Here is a 20,300-nt window from a genome sequence, read left to right on the forward strand (position 1 = left end):
GCCTCTGATTAATGACTGCTGGTTCACTCGATGTTGGTTCACGGGTCTCTGGTCTTTGCTCCTGTGTCCCCTCCCCGCCCTCCAGCCTGCCCTGCCCCATCTCAGTGCTTTGTTTTCTCAGAGAACCTGTTGCGATGTTTTCAAGTTCACTGACCTTTTTTCTTCTGCACTGTCTTGGGCTGTTAATCCCAATTTGTGTAGTTGGTGCTTCAAATTGTTTTTTTCATTTATTTAAAATAAGTTTTCTTGTTTTTTTCCTTCAGCAGGTGGTTTTCCTTTACCTTGTTGAATAGACAAAATATTTAGCTCTTTTAATGTCCTCCGCTAATTCCATCATCACTTTTTCTGTGTCTGTTCCTATTAGTTGATTTTCCTTACGGTACTGGTTCGCGTGTTCCTTGCATGCCCGGATACTGTTGGATGGATGCAGATATGGTACATTTTACATCGTCCAGTGCTGGGTTTTGTTGAGTTGCTTTGTACAGTGTTGGACTTTGTTCATACAGCCCTTGAAGTTACCGAGGATTAATTTTATCCCTTTGTAACTTGCTTTTAAGCTTCTTTCGGGTCTGGCAATAGCAACCTGTCATCTAGAGATGATTTAGTTTCACTGCTAAATTGATGCCCTTTGGAGGTCTCTACTCCATTCCTCTCACAAGGTGAATTCTTTCTACGCTGGCCTGGCTGTGGGAACCAGAAGCGTTTCCAGTCCCGTTAGAGCTCTGGTGGCTGGGGGCCCACTGCTTTCCAGTGGCTCTTTCCTACTCTTGAGTACTTTCCTCTGGCACATTTGCAGAGCTCAGCCCAAACCTCCAGAGGACCTCACTGCAGACCTCAAGAGTTCTCCTTGTGCAGCTTCGCCCCCAGTGGCATTCTGCCCTGTAGCTGTTGTCCAGTGTTTAAAAGGTGTTGCATCATCCTTGTCTGGTCTTGCAGTTGTTTAAAGCAGGGAGGTAAATCTGGCCCCTAATACACCTTTATGGCTGTAAGCGGATGTCTGCCTTTACTTTTGAATCAGAATTCCAGAGGTTTATGTTCTTAGAGGGAAAGGATTATACTTATTCCTAGAGGGGAGGCACACTTAAAGATTTCACCCTACTGTTTTAGAGAGTGAGAATTCAGTTTCTCATATTTTAAAGGCAGAATAACCCCACCTCTGTGGGCAAATGTGCCTGGGTAGGTTTATACCACATAGCATTTACAGACATATTTTGCATGTACATAATAACAGTTTTCACAATTTGCATCAGCACATTAAAGGCTCTGAGAAATCTGGTGGTTGAGAAACCTATTTATTTGCTTAATACAGCATTTTACAACTTCTTTGACTTCAGCATCCCTTTGTCATCTGCGCCTATTTACATAAAATACTCTTTGGAAATAGTCAGAATCATTAACTTTTGTGTTTTTATGGCTTTCATTTCATTTTAATAGCTGCATAATATTGTACTGCATGTATATATTGTAGAACCACTTCCTTATTTGCATTTTAAAGCCACTCCAATATTGCCACTATTGAGGAGAGCTACAGCGTGGCTCAGTTAATGCATGTTGCTCTTCCTACATATTAAATCATTATAGATGTCTAAGAGTGAGATTATTGGGTCAGGAGTTATAAAATATTTTTATGACTCTTAATATGTGTTACCTAATTAATTTTTAGACATCTGTTGGTTTCTGTCACCAGTAACGAGACCAGCAGCTTTGGGTACGCTTGTATTATTTTTGGCCGCTTCATTAAAAGAAGAGAAAGTCTGTCTTTGTAGTTAACATCACGCGAATCGTTTCTTCGTGACTTCAAACCTCTGCTGAAACTCCGTCGCATGAGTTCACGGTTCTTGCGTAGCAGATGTCTCTCTGGGATGGTGGCTTCCCATACTTTCGGTGGGAATGTATTAGTCTGCTTCCGTCTCCTAATTGTGAGCCCCTCTTGAGTTACAGTTTCTCTCATCTTAACTCTTCCCCGTTTTGAAACAGTGCGACTATGAAAATGTTCCTACCACTGTGTTTACTCCTTTGGAATACGGCGCTTGTGGGCTTTCAGAAGAGAAAGCCGTGGAGAAATTTGGGGAAGAAAATATTGAGGTAAGTTCTCTTTACTCTTCTGTTTAGTTACTACCACGGGTTTTTCAAAGTTAAAAATCATTTCAGGCACACAGAAAAGGAGAAAAATAGTACTAAGAACTTTCATATACCCCTTATCCAGATTTATGTGTTGTTAACACTTGCCCGTTTGTTTCTTACACTCACAGTCTCTCTCTCTATTTCTCTGTATCTGTGTGTATTTTTTTTTCCTGAACCAATTGCAAGTTAAGTTTTTCCTAAGTATTTATTCCTAAATACTTCAGTATGTATTTCCTATGAACAAGGACATTTTCTTATAAAACCACAGGATAGTTATCACGTTTAGGAAACTTAATGTATTCATACAATACATTTATCTGGTCCACCTTCCATTTTTCTACTTCATCCGTTGACCCAATAATACAACTTTTTAGAACCACTTTTACTGGTTTATTTTTTAAATTAAAACAATATTGTTAGAAATAAGAAAAATAGGGGAAACTACAAAGAAGAAAATTAAAGTTAATTACATTTCTACTCTTCTATTAGGTATTTTCCCCTCTGCCATTATCATCTAATTTACATTAACTTTACCACTCACCTTTTATCATATACTTAAGGAAAATGCGCACAAAGTACACTGTTTTTGTATACACAACTAATGCAACACAACGTGACTGCTGCTTTTTAAATCGTTTGGGGAAAAGCTTTTAGGAGAACCCTCTAAAAGACCAGGTCTTAGGATGCGAGTGTATTTTAAATCTCTGACCAATCTTTGTGTTTATTATGTACGTTAATAGTGGCATGTAATAGCGTGGTCCATTCCTAACACATTATTAACTTTTTCTGATTCTAAAAATAATAATCCTCATTATAGGAAGTTTGAAAAATTAAAAAAATATAAAAAGGAAATTTTAATTCATGAAGTGATAGTTGCTAATTAATATTTTGGCATATTTTTGTCTCTAAATAGTTTTGTGTATTTCTACATATTATATGATGTATAATTTTATGTAGGTATGTATGCCTCAAATGGTTGTAAAAGTGTGATTAAGTTTTGTGCAGTTTTCAGTCCTACTTTACAATTAACATTAGGTCGTAAGCATTTCCCCCGAAACTCGCCATTTTTAAAATGGCTTGTGTAATATCCTTTTAGGGATGCTCTATAGTAATTTGTTATGCCATTCTTTATTAGGCTGTTTACGGTTTTTCACTATTAATAGAATAATGAACTTCTTCATTATCCCTTATCTGTTTCTCTGATTATTTTCTGAGAATAGATGCCTATCAAGAAGTATTTACATTTTAAGGTTCTTATTATACATTCTACTTCTTGACAGACTGTCTTTGGGTTTTGTTTTATTAAAATTTGCATTTTTTATTGTAAGAGTTGAAATTTTTATTATAAGTTGAAATTTTGAAATATGTAAGGGAAGTAGGATTCCCTCATATAATTACTCATAGTTATGTTTATAACAATAATTGTTAGTAATCGGGTGTATTTTTTTTTAAGATTTTATTTATTTATTTTTAGAGAGGGGGAAGGGAGAGAGAAAGAGAAAGAGAGAGAAACATCAATGTGTGGTTGCTGGGGACCGTGGCCTGCAACCCAGGCATGTGCTCTGACTGGGAATTGAACCTGCAATGCTTTGGTTCGCAGCCCGCACTCAATCCACTGAGCTATGCCAGTCAGGGCGGGTGTCATTTTTTTTTTTTAATCGCCTTTTCGTGTGTAATTGTTGTGATACTATAATACTATACGTTCAATTTAGTAACCCTTATTTTAAGAAAAATTCATATCATTTTATAATATGAAAGAACACTTACTATAATGTCTACCTAATCAGTGTGTTTTTAAAAGGCAGCTAACCACATACAATATGTTTTGAATTGAGGCCAGCAGTTGGAGAAAGTAAAATCCCTTTAGCCCTGCAAAACTTAAGTTTGTGAACCATCAGTAAGGATGTCTGTGTCTTTCCGTTGGCCCCTCCCCTCCCCCCCCCCAACCCCCGCCTCCCTTCTGTGCTTTTTGTGAGCAATGCCAAAGGAGGAAATGTCTTTGGAAGCCTTAACCAAGAAAATTAGGTAATTGCTGTCATTGTTGCTGGCACTTGACTTGTTTCCTGCCCAAAGTGGTCATTCCTCTCTGGTAACAAGATAGTGCTGGTTTTCAGTTTTTTAAATCCATATGTTAACGCAAGACAGCAAGTGATGACGTGGCCCCTTCCTCTCATTCGCCTGCTGGTTAGAACTTAGGGTTTCGTCTTTCCGGCCTGACATGTCATTAAGGGGTGAGCGTCTAGCAACAGGGTCTCACGACAAGGGCTTACAACCATTTGCTTTCTGACTGGGTTTCTACTTCACGAATTTTATTGTTGGTTTGTGTGGGTTTTTTTAAAATTTTAGTTTTCAGTTACAGTTGACATTCAATATTACTTTACATTAGTTTCTGGTGTACAACATAGTGGTTAGACAATTACACAATTCACAAAATGATCCCCCCAAGAAGTCGAATACGCACCCGGCACCACGCGTGGTTATTGCAACACCAGGGACGTGTTCTGTGCTGCACTTTCCACCCCCGTGACTGTCTTGTAACCACCGGTCCGCACTCCTCAGTCCCTTCATCTTTGTCACCAGCTGCCGAGCCCCCTCCCCTCTGCCAGCCATCGGTTTGCTCTCTGCAGCCGTGGGTCCGTTTCCATGTGAATTTTACTGTTTAATGCAAGTCCGATCGCTGGAGAGCCTCCGCTGTCCCTGCGCCACAGCTGGTGTGTGGCAGACGTGCTGCTGCAGACGGCGGGTCTCACCGTGCTCTTGTCTTCTTAGGTTTACCACAGCTACTTCTGGCCGCTGGAGTGGACGGTTCCATCAAGAGATAGCAACAAGTGCTACGCAAAAATAGTCTGCAACATGAAAGACAGTGTAAGTACAGTTCTCATTTAAGCCTCTCAGCGGGCCTCATTTTGCTTTTAGTACGTGGCTCTGTTTTGGTCACACGATGCACGTTGCGCTCCTTCACCCTTCCACCCGCCAGTCCCCCCGGAGCACAGGCACGCCAGGGCGGGGGCCGCGGCGGCGCACTTGATCTCCCCTCTGCTCCACTACGTGGACTAGCAGTTAAACGCGCTGAGTGGAGGGACCGGAAGGACAATTTGAGAACTCTGTGTGTGTATGACAGGGAGCCACTTAAGTCATTGATCATCTAGAAGTAATGACAACACGAAAAAGAACAGGAGCAGTGCAAGGTTATACCCTACAGCAGCTGGCACAAGGGAGAAAGCAGTAATGGGAAGAGCTCTTAAGTGGATTCTATTTTTTTTTAATTGATGAGAGACAGAGAGACGTGGAGTTGTTGGGCCTGTATTTATGCATTCGTGGGTTGCTGCTCGTGTGTTCCCTAACCAAGAGCAAACTCACAACCTTGGCGTATCAGAATGACGTTTCTAACCAACCGAGCTCCCTGGCCAAGGCTTAACTGGGTTGTGATTTAAGGTTTTATTGCTTGCTGCTTCATGCAACATGGGTAGGCAACGAAGGCCTGGGAGCAAACTCCTCGACCTTACAGTTTGTTTCCATACTTGAATAAATCATTGGTTTGCAAACTTTTCAGACTGCTGCCCCCTCAGTTTGTATTGTAGCCCCAGACACACGCATGTCCGTACACATGCTCTGTGGTGTTCACTACATCTCATAAGAACTGGTGTTTTTAACTTGGCTGGGATCTTACTTTAAGGAAAATGCCCTCAGTAAAAATATAAATGATGCTAAAGAATCCATATGTTAAAAGCCTAACAAACTTACAGTTCTTTATCTCGGATCTGAATACAGTTAAGCCATGTGTCCTATTTAGAAGATATCACTCCAGGCAGTAGCACAGCAGCATGTCGCTTTTTGCAGAGCCCAGGGCCCTAGGAGCACCTGGGTCCTCTGCACAGAGGGCCGTCACGTGTGCACTTAGTGCATGAACACGCTGGGGTGACCTGTCGTGAGCTATGTGGACTTGGCGTAGAAACAATCTTAGATGTTTTTTTTCTTTTTAGACAAATTTTATTAAAAGTTTACTTGTGTGAGTATATGTTAGCTAGGGATGTTAGTTCTGTTAAATATATGTTAGATGCACTAAAAAAATTGTGTCAGGGCATGTACTAGTTAATGGCAGAGCTGGGATTCAGACTTGGACAAGGTAGACTCCGTGCTGTTTACCATCATCCCCTGTCCTTTGTAGTCCTTCGTGATCCTGTACCCCTCCTTTCTTCCCTACCCTGGAGGCAACGGTCTTGAACTTGGAGCGTCTCGCCTGTTCATATTTTATCCATAAACTTTATATATTGTGGTTTAATTGAGTGGTATCCTCAGCTAAATAGAGGCTTGCAACTTGTTTGTTTGTTTTTTAAATTTTTATTTTTTTAAAGATTGTATTTATTTATTTTAGAGAAGAGAAGGGAGGGAGAAAGAGAAAGAAATATCAACATGTAATTGCCTCCCATGAGGGTCAAACTGGCAACCCTTTGATTCGCAGGCTGGCACTCAATCCACTGAGCCACACCGGCTAGAGCTGTTTGTAATGTCATTTTTTGAGATCTCTTCATATTACCTGTACACGTAGATGTTTTAAGACCTAGAATATGCTTTGTTTATCCATATACTCGACCCCTGATTGTCAGGATGAGTCCCATCAGTCCAACGTGGAACATATTACAGTGTTTGGGCGACAGAGTGACTGTCTTGATTGCTCTCCGCTGAGGGAGGGAGCCTCAGATAAGGCCTGCGTCACCACGTCTGGTGTGAGGAGACTGGGCACTGGGCAGGCCAGCTCGGTCCCAGTTGGTTCTGAAAGTCTGAGTGGGGCAGTGGATTTCTCTGCCCTTGGCAGAGATTGTCCCGAGTCTGGGACTTAGAATTTATTGAAAGTAATTTCTACACAGGTATTTCAGAGTTGCCACACGTTTTTCTATTGCTTTCAAAAATGTTTTTGGATGGCAAGGGGCTTAAGTTTAATCTGTCCCCAAAACCTGAGTTGAAATGACTGTTGATTTGATTGAGTGCTCTTCAGTGTTTCAGCTGCCACAGTGTACTGGGAGGCTGGAGACAGCCAGGTAGAGGAGGTGAGGACACAGCTGCCCTTTGAAAACGTTTCGCAGAACGTTGTGATGCTTCTGGAATTGCAGACAGTTTTGCTTTTAATGTTGCCCCTCACCATCACTCATGGCCAGCCTTTGTCCCTCCCTTCTTGCTCCATGTGACCCCACACTCTGTCTGGGCCCACGTTGGAGTTATCTTCAGCCTAAATAGCTTTTAGCAGCAAGCATTAGTACGAGTATGTCCTTGGCCATTTCTGAATGGGGTTTTTAGACTGGACTGGGAAAATACTCTAGGCCCTTAAGGGGAAAAAATATCAGTGTAACTGCATTACTTGATTTTCTATCCTAGGAACGTGTTGTGGGCTTCCACGTCCTGGGTCCAAACGCTGGAGAAGTCACGCAAGGCTTCGCAGCCGCCATCAAGTGCGGACTGACCAAGCAGCAGCTGGACAGCACCATCGGAATCCACCCCGTCTGTGCCGAGGTGGGTCGCCTACACTTGCAGAGCCCTGCACACCATCCCCAGGCTTACAGGGGGCGGGTCTAGGGCGCCGCAGCTAGTGTGCTCTTTCTGCTGTACTCCGGCCACTCCGGTACCTCCTTGCAGCTCATTAGTGAGTGAGAACACCTCCGAACAAGGCCTTGCCTCTAGAACCCGAGTTTCCCCTCTTCCGGATGGGTGGTGCTGTCATGCTACTAAATGGTAAAAGCCGTGAGAGTGATTGATAGCCATGGGCCTTAAATCTTCTACTTACCATGTCTTCTAAATTATTTTCATGGCTGTCAGCTAATAATGCCATTCACACCCAGAAAGATCTTCAATACTAGTTATCTTGGGGCCGCCTCGAGGCCAAATGCTATGTGTGCTTCTTCGGCTTTAGGTATCAGAATGAGTTGTGAGAATGATGCTTTGAAAAGATTAGACAGATGAAAGTAGAATCGGAAATTGACCCCTCTGGGCCTCCGCGTGTCAGTGTTTCTTCACATTTGTCAGTGACTATTCAAGAGTCGAAGGTCGTGATGCCTACGTTAGCTACGGATTGCGTCTCTGCCGGAGAACTCGGGGAAGACCGGGAAGCGCTGTCTCATCCTGGCTCAAGTGTGGGGATGAGAGTGCCGCTGTCGCCAGGTCACCATCGCCAGTGGTCTGCATAGTGTGCATTGTGCTCGCACACGTACATGCACTCCTGCCAGATTTCATTCGCAGCCTGCTGACTCGTTGCTCTCTGTTCTCGATTGCCCTTGCACACCTGGACTATCTGCTGATCAGGGAAGGTCAGCGTCAAGACCTGGGAAAACGCTTTTCTTCTTTCGCCCCGCCGTGTTAGAGATCGTGTCCCCTAAATCATCGTGCACCCAGCCGAGATGGTAGCATAAAACATTAACACGGTCGGCGACTAGGGCATTAGTCACAGAAAACTGCTGTCTTGTGAACTAAAACTAAGCTTCAAAAAAATATAACATGAAAATTGGAAAGAGCCTAGATTAATGTTCTTAAAGAATGTGCCGTGATAATATCTTTTATTCAGTGTAATGACTGAGACTGTTACTCTCTGCCTAGGGAAAGAGCCAATTAACTTCTTTTTTCTTTTTCTTTTTCTTCCGAAAACACTTTTAATGAGCTTGTTCGTTTTCTAGGGCTACCGTAAAAAAGTACCACGAACTGGGTGGCTTACACCAGCAAACTTACCCTCCCGCAGCTCTGGGGGCCAGAAGTCTGATGGGCAGGGCCACGCTCCCCCCAGACGCTCCAGAGAGGAGCCCTTCCTGCCCCTTCGAGCTTCTCGTGGTTGCCGGCAGCTTTGGTGTTGCTTCACTTACTGACTATCACTCCCATTTCCGACCCCGTCTTCACGTGGCCTTAACTCCTGTGTGTCTGTGTCTGTTTTCCTCTTATCACGAAGCCATCGGTCATGGGATAAGAGCACACCCTAAGCCATTACAGCCTCACCTTAGCCTGATTACATCTGCAAAGACCCTGTTTCCAGATCGGGTCACGCTGACAGGTTCTGGGGCTTTGGACTTGCACATGCCCTTCTGGGGGACTTCATTCAACCCACAACAGGAATATATTTAAAAATCTTGATGCCAGTCCAAGATACTGAAAAGCTACCACAATCATCCCCAATGTGAAGGAAAAGCTAACTTTCCAGTTTACTTACGGGTGTCTAATTTTTTTATCTGAATTCTGCTTTCACTGGGCTGGTTCGAAGACTGCCAAGGGCTTGGCTCCTTCTGTCCCCTTTGGCAGTGTTTGTTGTGTTATAATGCAGGCAGCAGTGAGCCGGCTGCATCTGGCAGGGTGGCCACCAGCAGCCGGGCAGAGATGCAGCGAAGAGGCAGGGCGTCTTCCTGAAGCCGGGGCCAGGCCAGTGCCTGTGCCCCCTGGTACACCTGGCTCACTTGGGAGCCCTTTTTTAACTGTTTGCCTCTGTGCATCTCCATCTGTTGGTTCTCTCTGATGACTTTGAAGCTCAGAAGCTAATTTCCACTGCTTTGCTAGGGCTTTCCACAACCTCTCCTTTTTTTCCAAGCTGGGTGATTAATGAGATAAAGCGTTGGGCGCTCTCTCGCTATGAACACACTTGCTGTGCAGCTATGCGCATAGCACTGTGCTGGGCACTCGGGAACGCAGCAGGGATTTGAGACGCAATGGAGAGCTGGAGGCAGGTGGTGAAGTGCCCGTCACAGTTCAGTGCCTCAGACCCTCGGATGGAGGAAGAGTGCCAAGTGGTGTTTGGGGCAGGGGCATCGGGCAGGGAGTGCTTGCCTGAGGCTGGAAGGCTATGTTGGTGTTGGCCAGTCGGAAGGAACACTGAATAAAGGCCTCAGTGGGAGCAAGCGTGGCTCATTCAGGGACTGACAGCCCCTCAAGGGTGCTGTAGCTCGAAAAGCTTACAGAGAAGTTTAAAAAAAAAATACACCATATTTTTCAGACCATAAGATGCACCTAGGTTTTAGAGGAGGAAAAGAGGAAAAAAATTTTTGAAGCAAAAAACGTGGTAAACATAAAATATTTATGTTTAATAACATAATATTTCACCAGTGGAAATGTAAACAGAACTCAACAGCAGCATTAGCAACCATTATTCCTCCCAAATGCGGGGCGGGGGTGCATCTTATAGTCTGAAAAATACAGTATGTGTGCACACACACACACACACACACACACAGACACACACACTGGAGAAGTAAGTGGAAAGTCACGCGTGGCCTTGTGAGCCAGGGTGCAGCGCATTTTGACTTTATCCTGAGGCACTGGGTTCTGCTGAGAGAAGCTTAAAGCAGGGGAGTAACAGGATCAGATATGACATGGAGAAATATCACTCTTGCTCACTAAGAAACGGACTGGAGGAGGCACGTCTAGAGGCAAGAGTGGTAGCCCGAACTGGGGTGGTGGCCGTGGAAATTGAGAGACGCTGATACACCGAAACAGGAAATAGAGTTGATAGTACTGGCCAGCCGTTGGGACATGTGGACGGGAGGGACTGGGAACGACTCCTCTATCTGTGGCCTGAAGCAGGGAGCAGCAGTAGGAAGAGCAGGTTCGAGGGGAAACACCGAGAGTGGCACTGGTGCTGGCGAGGGCCACGGTGGGTGTGCGGGGCTCTGCAGCGTGCGCATTCACTTGCCAGGCCCTTAGAAGATGCCCGGGAGACAGTGGCAGTATCTCTCCCTTTCATGGATGAGGACGGAGGGGTTGAGGGGCTCGCCCATGGCTGCCAGCCGGGAAGTGGCAGAGCCGGGATTCCAACCCAAGCTGCCTGGCCCCCGAGGCACCACGGTGCACAGATGATACTCCCTTTCCACAGACCTTCCTACAGTAGTTGACATCGAATAAAAACGGGAAATGACTACGGGTGGCACCGTGAGCATGAGGAGACACAGACCTGGGTTGTCATCTCACTCAGCAGTTGAGCCTGGCGGTGTCACCCAGCTTTTCAGGAGCTGGGTCTCACATTAAATAAAGCAGAGGTAAGGGCTCGCTCAGGGGGTTGGTGAGCAGCAGTGTTACGCGGGAAGTGGAGGTGTCTGGGAGAGTCCCTGGTGTGTGACAGGTGATCGGTGACTGTCACATCTGTTGGCAGGTTTCCCCAGGGTATTTCATTATAGGTGTGGCTTCACTAAAGGCCATCATTACAGTATTTCAAAGCAGGTAGGGAAGGATGTGTATTTCGAAAAAGCACCTCTGGATTTTTTCTAAGCCCCTGGTCATGAATTACTTGCTTAGAAACTAGATTTTGAAAAAACAAAGGCCTCTGACCCCTGATGATGGAAATCTCTTTAAAGCTGCTCGATCAAGGGCAAGTGAAATTTGATAGGCAGAGGATTTGAGGGACTCTCTTCCCTGTGCCGAATGCTGGGTTCTGGCGTGGACTGGCGACCGGATGCACTGTAGTGTTGTCGTGTGAAGCCGCGCACTGTGCGGGGGTGCTGTGCAACGTGCCGGCCACGGAACGTTCGCTCCCCATCCGTACTGAGTTAAGGACGGAAATGAAGAGAGGTTTGGGAGCTTGAAGGGTAATCTGACAGCGTCTTATCTAATAATTAAAAATTGAGTTTTCATTTTTATGGCTTTTAAAAACTTACTTTCCTAATACATTGTTATTGAATTCCACAAATGTCAGCCCATTGGATGGACTCGAACTAACAATAACTTAAAAGCTGGTCCTGAGCCCAGCTCTAGAGTGTTCGGAACCAGTCGCAGCCCCCAGGCCAGCTGCGGGTGGGGGGCAGAAGGACGCACTGGGGGACGTCTTCCGTACCCCTTGGAGAAAATAACTCGGGCAGTTGAGCAGCCTTTGGTTTTGAAGAGTATGTACTTAGGAAAGTCGACAGAGTCTTCAGTTGAGACTTTGCTCTTTGAGGCAAAATCCTTTCTGAAGGGCTCCCTTCCAGAGTTGCTCCAAGAGGAGGGGGCTGCGCGAGTTTTGACTGAACGCCCGTTGGTGTCAGTACGCATGTAAGGCCGGGAGCATCAGCGGTGCATCAGCATTATTCAGTGTGAAGATGGTGTGGCGCTAATTTATTCCGGACAGCTAAGCGGCAGTAATTGAATGGGAAACCGACAGTCCATCATTCGGAGTAGTAATTTCAACTAATCAAGTTTATTTGTAGGGGAAATATAATAGCTCAAGAGGAAAGAACGTTAGAAAAGGCCCCTGTAAAATGTGTTTAAATGAATTTCAGTGCCCACCATCAAATGTTTTGTTTTGTTTTGAAGACTTTTATCTATTTATTTTTAGAGAGGGGAAGGGAAGGAGAAAGAGAGAGAGAGAAACATCAATGTGTGGTTGCCTATTGCATGCCCTGTGCTGGGCACCTGGCCCTTCACCCAGGCAGGTGCCCCAACCAGGCATTGAACTGGCGACCTTCCGCTTTACAGGCCTGCCCTCAATCCATTGAGCCACACCAACCAGGGCTAAATGTTTCGTTTTAATAGTCAACATAATCCCAGTCTAGAGTGAGGGGGTCTCGTGAGGCTTGGAGGTGTTAGGGCCAGATGTGAAGGTGAGGTGAAGCCTGCAGCAGCCTTTGACCCTCGTGTGTGTGTGTGTGTGTGTGTGTGTGTGTGTGTGTTTGATTTTATTTATTTATTTTTTGAGAGAGTGGAAGGGAGGGAGAGGGGGAGAGAAACATGATGTTCTGTGTGTTGGATAGAAAAGCATGAAGGGGCAGCCTCTATGCTCACTTTGCACATTGTGTTCTTAGGAAAATTATAAAGCAGCAATGTGCAAATAAAACCTTTGTAAAAATTGACTCATTGGATTTGTCGTGTACACGACACAACGCTGGCAGTATATTGACTTCCCCCATCTTTTAAACAGAAATCAGTGTAAGAAAAATTGGTAAGAACTCTCCTTTTGTTACTCAGTTGCATGTGTGATATGCTTCCGTCTCTCCAAATCTGCCACGAGTTCTATTTCTAAATTAATTCCTGAGAAAGAAAAGTCAGGCTGGCAAATTCGCATGCCTGAAATTTGTTTGAATACATTCCCTGGCTCTTTCTTTTTCTTCCATCATAAGAATGGAAAAGAGAGCGTGTTTGATGCTATTTCAGTTGCCCACGATACCATCGTTCTGGCGCAGTTATCTTCACCGTTGAATATTGTCTTTTCTCTCCTGCAGTAACACATTTTTTAAACGAAGGAACCTTATCGCTTTTCCCAAGAGTTGTACTAGCTTACAGTGTCATCAGCATTGAATTTACGAGTGCTGATGAAAATGTTCCAAACTTCAGTATAAAATTCTATGCATTAAGTATAAAAGGGGAGCTAACTTATTTCAAAAGGGGGATTTTCACATATCTTTGCTAACAAGGCTCTTGCCCATAATTATTGGTTTGGATATGAATTGTTCATAGTTTCTTCTGGCATCTTATTTTAAATGCTTCTCCAATACTGGCCATTATTACTTGTGTCTGAATTTTTGAGGTGCTGATGACATATTAGTATGTAAGGAAGGGGAAAAGCTTTGTCACTGGTGTCACCGGTTTAGGGCTGCAGCAGCAGCCCCAGGGTTTTTCTCAGTGTTGTCCCTCCTTTACACGGCGGTATTTCCCCTTCTATTCCACAGTAGTTTTGATGCAGATACCTGCTGTTTTGATCTGTGTACGTCAGAGTGGCCTTGATTGTGTGTGTCTGTGCGTGTACTCTTTTCCCTCCTCATAATAAAAGCCAGGGAGCCAGATGTTTCTCAGGAACCAAAGGGGCAGCTAACTAAAAAACACATCTGGGTGCCCAGGGGCGCCAACAAGGGCGAAGGCTCTCCACGAGTCCATGCAAGGCACACCCAGATGAGCCATGGCGCCCAGTCTCAGCGAGACACTTAAGGGCCTCGAAAGGGTGGTCCGCGTAGGCAGGGTAGGACTGATTGACTCAGCCGAATCTTACCAGTGTTGCCATCCAGCTCACTCAGTGCAGCCAGAATGGTTTGGATTAAAGTTCCGGTTGTACTCAGAGACCAAATATGTGTCTCGACTTCATTTGTTGAACACGAGCCTTTCTGTGTTTCCGTGACTAGGCAGTGTAGGCGGACCATTTGGGTGGTGTTTTGGTTTTGGTTTGTTTTGCCTCTAAAAGCAACGGTTTACTCCTTGCCAGGGCTGTCTGGTCATCTTGGGTGAGCCGCAGCTCTGCCTCCGTGCATCCTCACTGCAGGGCCAGGCCGATGGCGCAGCCCCTCCCTGGGGCACTGCTGGCAAGGGGCGGAGGGGAGGGAGGGAGGAGAGCACACGTGGCGTTGAGTAGTGCGTGCCACTTCCGCACACACGCCTTTGGCCAGGGCAAGCCCAGCCCCCAGGTCAGTGCCCCTGCAGGGCAGGAATGCGCAGCATGGGGTCCACATGAGAGGTGGTCACAGTGGGGTGAAAACGCTGAAAACCTCACAGTGGCCGGTCAGAATCGGGAAGACCGGAGCTGCCAGTGTTCACACAAAGAGACGTCAGATTTAACAGATAAGCGAGACATATGACTTCACAATTGATTACCTATCATAGTAACGGAGATGGAAACATTAACAATCCATTCCAGGTGTGTGGCCTGGGCATCCAAGTCGTGGTGGTGCCGTTCACTGAGAGGAGCGGGACTTGGGGAAGGAAGGTAACAGGTTCGGTGCCCGGCATTTTCGGTTCGCGGTGTCACCCACGCAGAGGTGTCGGTTAGGTCTCGCTGGTGCGCAGCTCAGGAGAGACACTGGCTGGAGAGATGGCAGATTCATCTGCCTAGAAGGGGGTGTTGCCTGAACGAGGCCACTCACTTAGGAGGTATCTGAGGGCAGGCGGGGAGCAGAGGCTGCAGCCCTGGGCAGTGCTTTCTGGCCTCGCAGTGTCCTGCACGCGTGGACAGTGGCAGTGTTTATGCAGCACACTGGGGTGGCTGAGGGCTACAGCCAGCCAGCTCAGGGGCTCTGGCCACTGCCGGGGCTAGGGAATCGGTGTTTTTGGACACCTCCATGCCATGGCCGAGGACCAGTCACAAAAGAAGGAAACGGGAAAGATCCCTGTCAAGGAAACAACGAGAGGAAAGAGCTGTTAAAAGGCGGCAGGTGAGGTCGACAGCACGAAATGCTACGGAGAGGCTGTGTGAAATGGAGACTGCACGGTGTCCTGTGGGTGCAGCCGTGAGAGTCCTGATGAACTGCGGGAGGGTGTTCCCACAGAAGGGGAGGATGGCTGCCGGGTTTCAGTGACATGGGGAGCAAAAATAGGCTGTAAATGCCAAACAGCTTAACATTTGGCTGAAAGAGGATGAGAGACATTGGTGATAGAGGTGATCCTCAGTTTGAGGGAGGACTGTGTTATGATAAATACAGTCTGAGAAAGACCACTGGAAAAAGCAAGGTGAAGGATCAAAAGGCGGGGCGAGTGGTGTGCGAAACCAGAACGTGAGGGATGGGGTGCAGAGCCCAGCCTGGCAGGAGGGGGGATGTTCTTGCCCCAAGTCATAAAGGAAGGGGGGTTCATAAGAGCAGTGGGTGCTGAGCGCCGGGCAGGTGACGGTGACTCTGTTTCCCCTTTGGAGGGAAAGGTGTCATCCCTTGTTGCCATTGCTCTCGGCTGGAAGAACTTCCCTGAACATTTTTTGGTAGTATTTGTTTGCAGGTGACAAAATCACTCACCTTTTGCTTGTCTGAAAGTGTGTTTATTTTGCTGTCTTCGTGGAAGTATTTTTTTGCTGACTAAAGAGTTCTAGGTTGACAGGGTTTTTTGTTCCTTTCAGCATTTCGAATCTGCGCCGGGTACCCGGGTTTCGTTGTGGCGCACGCACCATTAACGTCCTAGTGGCTCACTAGATCCCTGGGAGGTGTGTTTTAAGCTCTGCCAGGACAGTCTAGAGTAGCTTTTACTCCAGGGCCAGTATTGCTTAGCCCTCTGCCTGGGCGTGGCTTTCTGGGGTCTCCGGTGGTTGCCCCAGGGGCTCGGGGAGGCCTCCAGACTGCAGCTCGTGAGAACCGGGACTGCTCCTAGTCCTGGCTGGGCACTGGTGGCTGTTCAGCCTACAGCTCTGGGGCTGCGGTTTCTCCCCGGGCCTCGCGAGGTCCTGCCCCCAGACCTGCGCAGCCTGGTATTCAGCCAGTGACGACGGGCCTGCTTGCAGCTTTCTGGAGCTCTTCTTTCTCTGGGTAGCTCCCTTGTCTGGGGAATGCAGCCCCCCGAATCCTAGCCGCCTCAGCCTCCCCAGGGTCCACTCTCATCTCCTTGTCACCAAGAGGTCTGTGCTTCCCTTGGGCTCCTCCCCCCGGGGCTTATGGGTGCCTCCAGGCTGACAGCCAGGCCTGCCGAAGCCTCAGCTTGCTTGTTGCTCCTCCTGCGGGACCCTCAGCCCACTGCCTGTTGTTTAGTATCTGGAATAATTATTTCCTGTGTTTTGTCTAGTTTTTGGTTGTTTTAGCGGAGACAGTTGGTTTGGTGCCAGTTACTCCATTAGGCCAGGGATAAAAATCTGTTTCTAGATAGGGAAATACTATGTTTTTGTGTATGTTTCTTACTTGGTGAAACTACGAAGATGCACAGCTCATGGTTAGGGTTGCAACACTGGTGTCGCACGACAAATCCTCATGCGGCTCGCAGACAACCCGTGTTACAGCCAATCACTTGGGGCTCTCGCTAAAAATGAGGTCCCTCAGCCCTACCCTAGGTCCGCCCAATTTGCATAATTTCTGTGTATTTGAATCAGCATGAATAGGCTTTGTTCACGAAAGTTTGAGAACCGTTGTTTTACGTATAGGCCATCTTGCGCAGCAGCAAGTTAAAGCCGCCTGAAGATGTTATTAATTAAGGCCCCGAACCCACAAGCACCAAGTGTGTGCAGGGATGTGAGGTGAGAACTCGGCGGTCACTGCAAGTGAGCGTGCCGTTTGGCCGGCACCTTGGAAATCCAGTCACATCAAAGTGGCACCTACCCTCCAACCAGCAATTGCACCTCCAGCTCTGGGCACAAGGAGACTCCTGGATGGCACAGAGCGTGTTGCAAACAGCGTATTGGCAGTAGCCAGGATGGCCAGCCAGAGGAGCCCGGATAAGCGACTGTAGTACATTCACTGCTCGAATGAGTGGGTCCTGCAGTACACCGCATATATGGGACACTACAGTAACTGGAAACTATTTGGTGAGAAGTGGAAGAATTGGAACAAAACTTCCATGTGCCCGGATTACAGAAATGCAGTGTGAGCCAAGAAAGCAGGTAGCAGAAGAGGATGTACACCATCTGCCATTTTCATGTAAAGTTTTAAAAAACCTACAAAGGAAAGCGGGAAGAACTTTGTAGGGGCGTGGTCCACACGACTGAGCAGGGAGTGGGGAGGGAGTGGCCAGGCGGCGGCACGAGTGGGCCTCTGGCCGCACTCACAGAGCTCCCCGGGTTGGGCGGGCCCGTGGGGGGCTGTCACAGTGCACTTTACACACCTTTCCACAGACCCAGAAGTCTCCACGGTGCCCGCTTTATAGAGAACGGACAAGTGGCCGGGTAGCTCGTTCCAGTCACCCTCGTGCTAAGAAGTTTGGTGTTAGGTGTAACCTAAATATTTCTTCTCTTTTGCTTTGGTTTTAAAATGTTTTTCCCCTTTTCCCCTCTGGAGAAGCTGAGGATATCCTTCCTCATATTGCTCCTCTGTTTCTTCCATTTCGGTAAACACCGCACTCCCGGGCATGGACAGTGCGATCCGAATTACTTACTCGCTGGTCACCCATTTGCTCGCGTGTCTGAGAATCTCGTGCTGTCTCCCCCCGCAGGTATTCACGACTCTGTCGGTGACCAAGCGCTCCGGGGGCGACATCCTGCAGGCTGGCTGCTGAGGTTAAGCCCCAGTGTGGATGCTGCTGCCGAGACGCCATCCCACCGGGGTCTCCTTGCCCACATCCAAGGTGAAGTGTTCAGGAAGTGTCTTGGGCTCTGGCACCCGCGTGTCCTGTGCTAACATCACCCGAGGCCCCCCCTTGGATCTCCCGGGCAGGAGGCGGTGGATGGAAGGCAAGCAGCGTCACACTGGGGTCACCGCGATGGACTCGAAACTGGCCTTCGGCAGTGCATCGGAGGGATGCGTCCATGAAGTCACTGGCCTCAAGCCCGCGCGCGTGGTGGGCCGTGATGGAGCGACTGGCGAAGCAGTTTCCGCATGCCCCTTCCTCCTCTGCAGGTTTCCTTACTCCCTTTGTCCGGCTCCTGAGGCCGGATCTTGTTTTCTGTTTTCTCCAAGGTGTTAATGATCCTAGAGATGAGAGGCGTGAGCCCTCGAGTTCTGTCCGAAGCAGGAGCAGGTCAGGGCTTGGGTGCGCACGTTGGGCCCCTCGGTGCTCCAGAGGCATGATTCGGCCCCTCGGCGGCCAGTGGTGGGCTCGTCCCGTGGACTCGGACGCCCTGTGCCGCTCCCCTGACCCATCGGGCGTCGTCTCCCCGATAAGTTACACGTTCAAGCAAGTACGTGTGTGATTGGTGGCCAGGCTCGCCCCGCGTGCTGTGTCACTAGTTACGATGAGTTTCAGTTCTGTTTAGCAAAGGAAAAGGCCCGTCGGAGGCGCTGTTCTGCTGCCTGGGACCTCGCAGTCTGGCACGATGTCCATCGTCATTGGTCACGGAGGCAGACACGCCCCTAAATGTGAAACACAGTAAATGTCCTTCGCTCATTGCCTGCTGGTCTAAGTGAGCTGCAACACCTAACGCTGGCTTACAACCTTTTTTTTTTTTTTGTAACTTTAGCTTCAAGCTAAAAACACAGAATATCACAGCTTCATTTTTCATGTATATGTATCTGTCTCTCCCTAAGAACTACATTTATAGGGAAGTCTTTCTTTCTTACACTTACGATTTAACTCCTTTGTGGTAATTACTCTTTTGAGGAAGTTGTTAATAGCATAAGTTATTACTATTTTTGAACACAGGTGGATGTGAAGGATTTTTGTTTAAAAACCAAATGGTTTTGATAATCTTCTGTTGAACGAATGACGATACCCGGTGGGATCTTGGCCGGAGTGTCTGTGCCCCGTTTCCATTCCGACTCGTGCCACTGCGGAGGGGCACGAACTCCACTGTCAGGGGGTCCCGTGTGCGTGCGGTAAGGGCTGCCTCCGGGCCACCTCCTCGCTACGCGGGCTGGATTGTACACGTGTGCCGGGGACACCAGGCCTCCCGCCAGCGGGTTCTGTGGCTCCTTTTTCGTCCCCCCCGCTCTTGTGTTCCTCAGCCGCAACACGGAGGACTAGAGTCACAGTCCATTTCTCGGCCACCTCAGGGAACCCAGGCTCCTGCCTGGCACCCCGTCGGCAGAGCCCCCGACCCGTCCCACGGGGCTCTGCCTCGCCCCTCACCACCCCGTCCCCCGCGTGCATGACAGAGACGCCAGAAGGGGAAGATGGTGAGGGGAACCGAGGCAGTTGACCCTGTTGAGTTTTATTTATTTTTTAAAATTCGTTTTGCCTCCACGTCTGTGGGTCTCTGAAGTGAGAGCAGCAGGCAGCGTGAGACGATGGAGCCGAATCATGTGGTTCTCCTGCTCCGTAGAGTGGAAGGTTCTGCCCCCACGGGAAGGATCCCACTCTATGGCCTCGCCTGGTTTAGATTCTGTAACTGCCCGATTTACCAAAACATATTAAGTTCCATGTTTTTTTTTGTTATAATTCTTTTTAAAATAAAAACGTGAACCATTAAAAGTCACTGATGCGCGCCCTGTGTGCCTTCTTACTGAATGGGGGTCCTGGGGTCCTTCGCGTGAGCTTTCGTACCCAGGGCCACGAGCACCGGGTGCCGCGTGAGCCGCAGTGACGCTGGGCTCCGGGGCCCGGCTGGCAAGCTACGTCCACGGTTCAGCGGGTTGACTTTTCCCGGTCTGGTGCTCAGCTCGCCCTCTTCCACCTGTCTGCCCTGGTCTCCACGGTGGCAGACCCGGCCCACCCCGCTCCGGGTCACTCTGGGTCCCGGCACTGTGCACGCCCGTGGCCGCCCACCCCTGGTACTGAGTGAAGACACAGGAAGGAAATGGTGGAGTGCTTGCATCCAAGGCACAGTGGGTCCAAAGTGAATAATAAACACTGGGGGTTGCTTTATGTGTCAGCTCGACTGGATGGGGGATGCCCAGATCCTTGGCTACACATGACTTCCAGTTTGTCTGGTTGTTTCTGAATGGAACACACTGGAATCGGCGCATGCTCCAGGGTGG

At 47.9% G+C, this 20,300-nt stretch overlaps 1 protein-coding gene and 1 long non-coding RNA gene across 3 annotated transcripts in view; one reads left to right on the forward strand and one right to left on the reverse strand.

Moving 5' to 3' along the window:
* Positions 1 to 13,870, reverse strand: part of LOC118499171 — a 28,408-nt gene extending 14,538 nt beyond the window's left edge. The window contains exons 1-2 of the long non-coding RNA XR_004901695.1: positions 12,787 to 13,870; positions 9,641 to 9,642 (exon numbers count right to left, since the gene is read on the reverse strand). This is a non-coding gene — a long non-coding RNA (uncharacterized LOC118499171). The remainder of the gene's footprint in view (positions 1 to 9,640; positions 9,643 to 12,786) is intronic.
* The window catches only part of TXNRD1 (thioredoxin reductase 1), a 53,161-nt gene extending 33,392 nt beyond the window's left edge, over positions 1 to 19,769 (forward strand). For both annotated transcript variants that reach the window (XM_028532377.2, XM_036019515.1), the window contains exons 12-15: positions 1,978 to 2,085; positions 4,894 to 4,989; positions 7,498 to 7,632; positions 17,881 to 19,769. In XM_028532377.2, coding sequence (XP_028388178.1) covers positions 1,978 to 2,085; positions 4,894 to 4,989; positions 7,498 to 7,632; positions 17,881 to 17,943 — 402 coding nt within the window. In that variant the 3' untranslated portion in view covers positions 17,944 to 19,769. The remainder of the gene's footprint in view (positions 1 to 1,977; positions 2,086 to 4,893; positions 4,990 to 7,497; positions 7,633 to 17,880) is intronic.
* The last annotated feature ends 531 nt before the right edge of the window (positions 19,770 to 20,300 follow it).

This window comes from Phyllostomus discolor, chromosome 2 (assembly GCF_004126475.2).
Source record: "Phyllostomus discolor isolate MPI-MPIP mPhyDis1 chromosome 2, mPhyDis1.pri.v3, whole genome shotgun sequence".
Classification (NCBI taxonomy): Eukaryota; Metazoa; Chordata; class Mammalia; order Chiroptera; family Phyllostomidae; genus Phyllostomus; species Phyllostomus discolor.